The following is a 10502-nucleotide window of genomic DNA, read 5'->3' on the forward strand; positions in this document are numbered from 1 at the left end:
CTCTGTGTTTACCACCTCCCCCCCCCATTATTCATCTCATTCCTTCTAGTTCTCCTTCCCTCGGTAGCTCTCCAGTCTCTTTGGAGATGATTCTCTGTTTCCATCTTTTCCACCTTTTCATGTGGGAATGCGTGTCTGCTGTCAGTCACTCCATCCCACCCAGAAATCTGACATTCATATTTGAATCTGAACTGTAAAGGATCTACCTGTAAAATGTGAGTCTGTAGAGTTGAAGAATGAGGGAAACAGCATTCTAACGGACAAATATGATCCCATTGCTCCCTCCTTGGAAAATGTGGGTAATATCCCATTACCCCTGGGATAAACTCTTACTTTGTATAAGAGCAGTGTTGTAAGTAGAATTCAACATAAGTTGACCAAAACACACTAATTTGATCTGAGAATTCAAAATGATGGATGGGGCTGGGGTTTATGTCAAGTCAAACATGACATAGATTCTGACCCTGTCATATTTTAATTGTGAGGCTTCGCCCAATTAGTTTCAACTTCCTGAGCTTTCTTTTATTAATTCATCTGCACGTTTTGGATAAGTGGGTGACTCACGTATGTTTTCCCACAATACACCTATTAGATTGGCCAAAATGTGGGACACTGCCACCAATGCAGCTGATGGGGATGTGGAACAATGGGAACTCTCATTCATGGCTGGTGCGAAGGCAAACTGGTGCAGCCATTTGGGAAGACAGTTTGTCAGTTTCTTCCCAAACCATCATATTCTTACTGCACAGTCCAGCAACCTCACTCCTTGGTATTTACCCAAAGGAGTTGAAAACTTATGTCCACATAAAAAACTTGCACACAGATCTTTATTCATAAAGCTTTATTCATAGCTGTCAAAATAATTGGAGGCAGCCAAGATGTCCTTCAGTAGGTTAGAAGAGATAAACTGTGTGATATCAGGCAATGGAGTATTATTCAGTGCGAAAAGAAATGAGCTATCAGGCCATGAAAAGATGTGGAAGAACATCGCAATGTCTTCCCCGTGTGCAGGCGTTCAACTTTAACACACAAGATTCTTCTTGATCTTCTCTGTCGCTAATTTGCCAGTTTCACATCTTACTAATTAGACTTTTACAAGCGCAGTGTCCAGCTTATAACCTGACACACAGGAGGGGCTCAGTAATTCATTATTGAATAAATAGATGAATTAATAGCCACAACCATATTGAAATGATAAGGTTTTCTGCTTATTCTTTTCCACCCAGTGGCCTTTGTTATGGACCCTCTCCTAGAATACTCTCATCCCAACACATGCCTCTTCACGCTGATGATTTCCTTTCATGCTTTGTATCCCATTTTAGTTGTGTTTTCATCTAGGAAGTCTCCTCGAACCCCCAAGTCTTTGTCGTGTGTCCCCCAAACATGCTTTCATAGCACCCTGTGCTGCCCCTCTCTTACCATTTATAACATGGTGTTGTCATTTTCTGCGCCCCTCTGGGTGTCTCTCAGTGGATCCTAAGCCCTGTGAAGGCAAGATCTGGGTTCTCTCTATTCACCACTGAAGTTCCAGCAATTATCAATGTGTCTGATGTACCTTTGGGCTCAAGAAATTACTGTTGACTAATGAGTGAGGGATGGAAGGAACAAATGGAATATATTTATCCTGAAGTTGTTTTGTGTGTAAATGGAGCCACATATTTTTAAAAACACCTTTTCATAATGAGATGTTACCAAGAAGTAAACTAATTATCAGAGAATAATAACATAAACAGCCCACAATCGTAAGATGATGAAATCTTGCTGAGAGCAGGGAGAATATCAAGGTAAGCTATTTTCCCCTTCACTGAGAATCAGAGTTTCAAATTCTTTCTCATTACACAGGCCAAGCAGGAGTTAAAAGAAATTGTGGTTTCTCTAAGAGATCTAGCTAGGATTTATCAGATAAAAGTCTTTATCAGATAAAAGTAGGAAAAAGTCCCTTATCTCCAGTACTATTTATTGGTTCAACATTTTATTGACTTCATTCATTTTCCTTTATACCATTATTCATTCATTCCATATCTATTGTGCACCAGACATTAAACCTTAGTGTAGAAACTATTTTTAGCAAGTAGTTAAGTACCCTAAGGAGAGTGACTTTATTTAATAAATAGAAATTCCTGTCAAATAATAAAATATTCATTTATTCAAGTCATTGCTCTCTCTGATGGGTTAGAAGTCTATAGTGGGTGGCATGAACAATTCAAAATGGCTCTGAAATCTGCAAGGAAATTGGAAACATGAGGTATCTTTGTTACCCCTTAGAGGTTAAATGGCCCTTTGCTTTTACCACCCCATGGTATTTTTTTTGCCATAATTTTATACACAACATATTACTGTCAACCCCGAGGTATAAAAATGAGAGAATTACTAATAAAATATATAGGATTTTATACATAAAGAATATATATATATATATATATATATATATATATATATATATATATATGTTTGTAGTACAGTCCATGTTTATGCTTTATTTCTCTTGTACACATTTTGCTCCACTAAGTGCAGTATTTATAATTCATAGTGGTTTATTTTTTCTTTATTTGGTAAGTATTCCTTGCTGAGATCATCCAAAATGTGATTTTGATGCTTGCCTTGGTTAAATCAATGTGGGTGTCCAGGCATATTTATTTCTCCCCTGAAATAGCTTTCCTACTACACAATTTCCTAATGGCATTTTTCATCTGGTCATTTCTCAAGGTATAGATTAGAGGATTTAACATGGGAGTTATCATAGTGTAGAACACTGCCACTGCTTTATCGATAGATAAAGTAGCTGCGGGTCTCATGTACTCAAATATGCAGGGCACAAAGAACAAGACAACCGTTGTGATGTGAGAGACACAGGTGGAGAGGGCTTTGCGCCTTGCCTCCAAGCTGTGGTTCCTTAGGGAGCGCAGAATGACCACATAGGAGACCATCAAGAGGAGGAAGTTTAAGACACAGATGAAACCACTGTTGGCAGCAACAAAGAGCCCTAGAGTGTGCGTATCAGTGCAGGCAAGTTTCAGCAAAGGGTTCAGATCACACATAAAGTGGTCTATGACGTTAGAGCCACAGAAGGGTAATGGGATGATAAAGAGGATCTGTATGGTTGCATGAAGAAAGCCTCCCACCCACACCACTCCCATTAGCAGGCCACATACCCGTCGATTCATGATGGTCATGTAGTGCAATGGCTTGCAGATGGCCACATAGCGGTCATAGGCCATCACTGTAAGCAGGATGACATCAGCACCTCCAAAGAAGTGTTCCCCAAAGATTTGGGTCATACATGCATTGAATAGGGTGGTCTTCTTTTCACGGAGTGAATCTACGATCAATTTGGGGTTATTGACCGAGGAATAGCAGGCATCAATGAAGGAGAGATAGGCCAAGAAAAAGTACATGGGGGACCCCAATAATGGGCTGGCAGTGATAGTGACCAGAGTGAGCACGTTTCCTACCATAGAGATGATGTAGATGGCCAAAAACACAACAAATATGACTTTCTGCATCTTTGGATTCTCTGTGAGCCCCAGTAGAACAAACTCTGTCACATTGTTCTTCTCCATTTTTTCATATTATGTTTCATTACATTACCTGAAAAAAATCCTTTGTGATTAATGCAACCTTGAATTATTTAAGCTTCTTCATGTAGTAAATAATAAATTCCTAGATTCTACTTAGTCATGAATTATCATGAGGTTTGTTGAGATAGAAAATAAGTTCTGAGTTCTTGGAGATTACTTACATTATCTCCGGGGTGAAGATTCTGTTGCATATAGACATGAGAAACTTTTGGAAACAAATAAGTAGAAGACCATATTTGTGCACATAATCACCTGAGAGGACAAAGGCTAACAGAAAGTACTGCATCATACACATAGTGGCAGCTAAGTAAGAAAAGGGAGATGGAACATAATGTAAAGGCTATGAATGCAAAGTTAAGGAGCTTTCCCTTTATTCTTAGGAAATGGGGAACCATTGGCACAAATTGAAAATACAAGTGGAAAAATGAAAAGGAATATGAGGAAGGGGGAATAAGGGATATGATTTTAGTATAGATCTTACTGTGCCTTGGATGAAGTGGGGTGAGGTTCAGTAAGGAGACAGAAGCCAGAGACAGAAAGCCCAGTTAGGAGATTATTTATAACAGTTGACATAAGAGGAACAGGGCATTGGTGGTGGGTATGTAAAGAGAGTATACCAAAGCTGCTATAAATATAATTCATAATGCTTGTTGTCTAAATACAATAACATTACAATTGCTAACAATTTTTATATACCTCAATAACTGATTTCTATGTTCGTGGCATTGTAACAAGTGCTCTGTACATATGATCCTACTTAATATTGGTAACATCCTGTGTGGCTGGTATTATCTCATACATTTTGCGATGAGGAAACCATCTCAGAGACTTATGTTGATGGTAATAATAACAGTAGTATTAACTAAAATTAAATGTTTAGTGGATCTAAATATTTTGTAGACATCTGTTGATATAATCCCCACTACAACTTTGTAAGATAATTACTGCTATTTTTTAAATACTTGTCTTATACATTATGTAATAGAAACATAGAAAAGTTAAAGATCCTGCCAATATCAATATTCTAATTAAGGACAGAGTCAAGATTAGTTCAGATTATATTTGTTAATTTTTTCCTTAAAATTCTTACCCGTGCCCTATTTTCTTATAATTAACAACCTTGAACTAGTAATTTCCTCTTTATATGACCACAATAATTATAATTGCTTTATTACTACTTTGGAGGCAAGGGTATATAAAATAGTTTCATTAGTAGACACACACACACACACACACACACACACACACACACACACACACTGACATGTTTAAATTCCCAATTATCAAATGTGGTATTACATTCACTGAAAAATCTTTTTATCTGGACTTCTCCCTCAGACCTAGTTCTCCCTACTATACTCCACTTCCAAAGCAAAACACCTGCAAAATGTTGAAAAGGATTGCCATGTGGTTAAGTGTTTTGGTTTGAAAATCAAAAAGACCAGATTAGAATCCTGATTCTTCTACTTGCATTTTCTTTGATCTGGACTATATTTCTAGCACGTCACATCTTTGTTTCCTCACCTATAAAGCAAGATTAGTAATATCCATCTTACAGGTTTTTATGAGAATTGATTATGGAAATATATTTGAGCAGATTACCACAGTGTTGCACACACAGAGGGCTCTCATCTATTTTTCAACGTTTATGCATCTAGGATAATGGAATGGTTGACATGTTGAGTGATAATTATGCAATAATTTAATTATTCAAGCATTCAGGAAAAATCAACGCCAATTTTACTTTTAAAGAAGGCATACAGACTCCATTATCCATAGCCTTTGTTACCAAGAAGAATTCTCCACTCATGCTTGGACTAAATGGCTGATGATATATGTCATTTGTATTCATACTTCAGTCTTTTCTATGTGAGAAATATATGTATATTTTTTTCTCTCTCATGATTAATCAGATAATTAAACTAGATACCTCATTGCAATTGTACGTGGTCTGGTGACAGAGAGCTGGGTTCTACAATTGGCTTAAATTCCATGAAGTTCAAAGTCTTCATCTGTCAACTTAGGTTAATTATATTCACCAACTATCTTTTGAAGAAATGGGGTGAGGATAAAATACTCCATTACTATGTTTGAAGAGACTGAAACAATGTTTAATACATGTGGGAAGTAACAATCTTTAAGACACATCAGCAATATTGAACACTTACCTTACAGACATAGATCTTCCTGATGTTTGGAGAGTTTTGGAAATAATCCCATCTTCAAAGTAACCTTCTCTAGATAAGTAACTTTCAATATGAAAGATATGACACGCTTGGAAAGAGACTCTTCAAATAATTCCATATCAAATTACCAGTTTTTAATGAAGTGTTTTTATAAGTCAAAAGCTTCCCTTCTAGCCCAAAGCCTCAAAAAGTTTTTACAGAAGACCTGGGATTTGAACTTAGAATGGATTCTTTTGAAACACTTTGGAGAAAAGATCTACAGATGGCTTTGGTCCCATAGGCAAGAGGCAAGAAGTATGGAGGAAACACATTCAAATGGGTCATTCCAACCATAATGAATCTTGCTCTGGAAAATGTGACCAACAGAAACCATTTTCAACTTGCACTGCATGGATATTTAAAGAGGTTTCCATAAAGGTTCAAGGACCTTGTCTTGTAGCTGCTACTGTCTCTCCCAGGAATTAATTATCTTCTCAGATGGAAAGGCTTTGTGTTAAAGCCATGTTAAAGAGACATGTTTGACAAATATCCAATTTTGAATAGGGAATTGCATTCCTTGTACTTGGAACCTAAATATGTGAGAGTTCCCTTCTCTATGTGAAACTTGGTGTCTAAGAAAGCTACATGTCCTGTGAATGGAAAAATGCCATAATTCCAGTGTGGGGGCTTGTGGTGTAATTAATCCATTGACTCACGTCACATAGAGAACTTCTGTCTCCTTGGCAATAATAAAACTTTTTTGGAACCTGCTAAGGATTGCTCGAGAGCTAGATCGATGAGGGCATAAGATCATGCAGCCACTTTAAAGCCAAAACTCCAAAAGCTGGTTTTCACATGTATCAGGAAGCTACGGATGTGAATAAAAACTCTACAAGGCTCCCAATGAGTTATCTTAGGGACTTATGGTCTGGTCAGTACAGAATACTAGGCAGCATTGAAATTGTGGCGAGGCAGCAGAACACAAGTGGAGAGTCCTAGATGCTCCGCATCTTTGTCACTTGGTACTGTTAGTTTTTCCTTGGAGTCATTCTAGGAGACGTGTGGTGATGTATGGCTGTGGTTTTAATTTTCTTTTCCTGATGGCTAATGATGAGAGTTTTTTTCATATTATTGACCATTTGTAACCCTTGTTTTGTCTAATTTTGTTCAAGTCCTTTGCATAATTCAAAAATAACGGTTCTGGTTTCCTCATCACTGTGACAATTGTTCTCTATATATAGTACAGGCCTTTGTCATACATATGTTATGTATATATACAAAATTTTCTCCTAGTCCATAGATTGTTCATTTAAAAAATGGTGTTATTTGAATAGCAGCAGTTTTAAAACTTTGATGAATACTAATTTTTTTCTTATGATTAATGTTTATTATTTTGTATCTAATAAATGTTGGTGTACTGCTTAGGTCAAAATGGTTTCTTCTGGAATTTCTGTGGATTTAACTATGGATATTTAACTTTGACATGTATATCTCTGTGTCATTTTGAGTTAATTTTTGTGCATGGTATGAAGTGAGATTGTGGTTAAGATTAATTTTTTTTCTCATGTGGATATACAATTGATCCAGTATAATTTGTGGAAAAGCTTATACTTTACCCATTTTATTACTTGACATTTTGTAAAAAGTCACATAATTATGCCTTTTTCTGGGCATTCTTTTGGTTTCAGGTCTCAATGTTTACCTCTTCGTCAATACCAAACAGCATTGATCATGGAGCTTTATAACAATTCTTGAATTTATGTTTATGTGCACTGGGAAACCAAAATAGCCACTGACTCACTTTGTTGTGATATTCACTTTATTGCGGTGATCTGGACTTGAGTCAACAATACCTGAAGTATGCCTGCACTTTGCCAGGCTGTTTAAAACTCTGCCTTAGCCTTCACTTCTTGCTTTCATGAGTGGTGAATATTTTAGTGTCTTCTTGAACATTTCTCAGCCCCCATCCAGCCCTGAGCATCTACGGATGGTTTTCTAGATTCCCTGGTATATACATAGGTGGTTCTCATAGCCCTTATTCTCACATGTATCTACTTTCCAAACCTCATTCTTCCTAAATTTTTCAGTCGATTTACTGCTTTCCTTATCTTATACTTTGCCTCAGGCAGTTGTAGCCAGTACATTTGCTCAAATGCTTTTGATAAAATCTGTCCTGCAGGCCTTTCCAGCCTCTAGAAGTCTCTAAGGGAGATGAAACAAAATCAAGCTAGTGAGCCAATTCTTCAGGGCGCCCCCAAAAGTGCAAAACATACCATCCCAAGTTTTCGAGGTCAAGTTGTGGCACCAGCAAAGCCACAGGAGGAAGGTGGGCCATCATCCCCATGGCTGCAACAGAGCTGCGAAGTGGGAAATGCTGAGTAAGTTAAAATTCCACAATGTTTTCTTCCCAAGGCATATCAGCTTCTTTCTTCATGAATCATTCCACTGGTTGTGGTAGCTTTTAAATAGGTTTAATAGTTCCTAAACTTTGGGAAATCCTAGGCAGTGATTTAAATAGCTAAACAGACACCTATCATGTGGCCCAGACATTCCGCTGGTATTTATGCAAGAACAACAAAAACTTATGTGCATACAAAGACTCTAACTTGGGCTATTTGTAATAGCTCAAAATTGTAAATAATCTCAAAATTTACTAGTAGAAGAATGAGCAAATTGTGACATAGCCAAACAACAGAATACTACACAACAAATTAAAGAAAATCTTAGTTGCTTGATATTTCATTATCTAAGACAAGTGTAAATCATGTCTATTTTAATTACATGTCTTATTGTTTATTGATGGCAAATAGACATGTATTTGAATATTGTATATTAATCTTATGGTTGGCACTATGCATCTCTGCTATTTCTAATCATATCTATAAAATTTTTGGATTTTGCATGTGAATGATCATGTCATCTGCAAATAATATCAACTTTATTTCCTCCTTCCCATTACCTGCATATCAGATTTCTGTCTTACTGTGCTGCATAATAGTGTTGAATAGAAATCGCGGTAGAAATGAACATTTTGTCTCATTCTTTTTTTCTACACTTATTTGTTTATTGTGAGACAGCACAAGAAGGGGAGAGGCAGACAGAGAGGGAGAGGGAGGATCCCAAGCAGGCCCCGCGCTGCCAACATAGAGCCCAGTGTGGGGCTAGAACTCACGAACTGTGAGATCATGACCTGAGCAGAAACCAAGAATCCGATGCTTAACTGGCTGAGCCACCCAGGCGCCCCATCATTTTGTCTCATACTTGATGTAGGCAGAATATATCTAACTTAATCCCTTTAGGACAATGTTTTCAGTAGAGCTTTTAAGAACCATTATTTTTAGCGTCAAGAAAATTCCTTTATATCATTAATATACTTTTGAATTTAATACTGGTAAACATTTATATGATAAACATATAAGTTTATTATGTACTTTTTCTGCATCTGTTGAAATGACTATTTGGTTTTTCACTTTTAATTTCCAATTTTGTGGATATATTTATCAAATTTCTAATAATAAACGTATTATAGAATGGATAAAACTTGGTAATGGAATGTTAATTTTTATACACAGTTAAAGTAATTTAATATTTTGTTAAGACTTTTACAGTCTTAATTTCAGGAGGAAAAGCACCAGTGAACAATTGTATTTCCTTGAAACCTAGTCTTTCACAATGAATGGATGAAAGTTTGATTTTTACTCATCTATGAGAAACTCTATAAAAGAGTGGAGTAATCTATTTTGATAAAATGTTGTAAATCCATTTGTGAAGGGTATTTCTTTTATGGGATTAATTTTAAAGAATTCTGTTCTTTACTAGTTATAGACTAGCCATCTTTTGTAATTCCTCTGAAGTTAGTTTGGGTATAATTTTTTGTAGAAACATCTTTGTTTGTTTGTTTGTGTATGCCTTCAAAATTATTGGCATTTAGTTGTTGATAATATTTTATATTTTTCATCTCCAGTTTTATCAGTAGTTATGTTATCCTTCATTAACGTTATATATTTATCTTTTTTATTTTATACTGATCCATATTGATAAAAGCTGAACTATTTTGAAAGGCTTTTTCCAAGATCCCACATTAAAATTTGTTGCTCTTTCTTTTGTATTTTTTGTTTCCTTTTAATTTCTACCATGATTTGCCTTGTTTTTTCTTATTACTTTTTAAAAATTTCTTATATTTATATTTTCTTTAGTCAACATACAGTACAATATTGGTTTCAGGAATAGAATTCAGTGGTTCATCACTTCCGTGCAGCACCCAGTGCTCATCACAGCAAGAGCCCTTTTTAATACCCATCACCCATCCAGCCCCTCTCGCACCCACCTCCCTCTACCAACTCTTAGTTTATTCTCTATCATTAAGGGTATGTGGTTTGTTTCCCTCTCTTCTCTTCCCCCCTTCCCGTATGTTTATCTGTTTTGTTTCTTAAATTCCACACGAGTGAAATAATATGGCATTTGCCTTATTACTTTTTTATGTGCTCCTGTCTTCTAAAGATAGCATCCTTTTCAGATTTTCTTTGTTTCTAATGAAAATGTTAAGGTTATAATTTTCTTCAAAAGCATCACTATCCCTGCATCCTATAAACCTGGACAGGTAGTAGGTTCCTTATAGTTTAAGTCTAGGTAGGTTTTTAATTTTCCAGTATTATTTATTTCTTAACTTGTTAGCTATTTTGCAGAATATAGGTGTAATTTCCTAATAGTATATATGTGTGTGTGTTTATATTCAGAACCACCTATATCTAAATCTAGA

At 36.1% G+C, this 10502-nt stretch overlaps 1 protein-coding gene across 2 annotated transcripts; it reads right to left on the reverse strand.

Moving 5' to 3' along the window:
* Positions 1-2633: 2633 nt before the first annotated feature.
* Positions 2634-8783, reverse strand: LOC122199903 (olfactory receptor 4C46-like). Of its 2 annotated transcripts, XM_042905288.1 has the most exons (2): positions 8772-8783; positions 2634-3551 (listed from the first exon to the last, which is right to left on the reverse strand). In XM_042905288.1, the coding sequence occupies exons 1-2, from the start codon at positions 8781-8783 to the stop codon at positions 2634-2636; spliced, it is 930 nt and encodes a 309-aa protein (XP_042761222.1). The 2 variants fall into 2 exon arrangements, with proteins under 2 accessions (XP_042761222.1, XP_042761221.1); XM_042905287.1 differs by lacking the exon at positions 8772-8783 and having other exon boundaries at positions 2634-3560.
* Positions 8784-10502: the final 1719 nt, after the last annotated feature.

This window comes from Panthera leo, chromosome D1, assembly GCF_018350215.1.
Source record: "Panthera leo isolate Ple1 chromosome D1, P.leo_Ple1_pat1.1, whole genome shotgun sequence".
Classification (NCBI taxonomy): Eukaryota; Metazoa; Chordata; class Mammalia; order Carnivora; family Felidae; genus Panthera; species Panthera leo.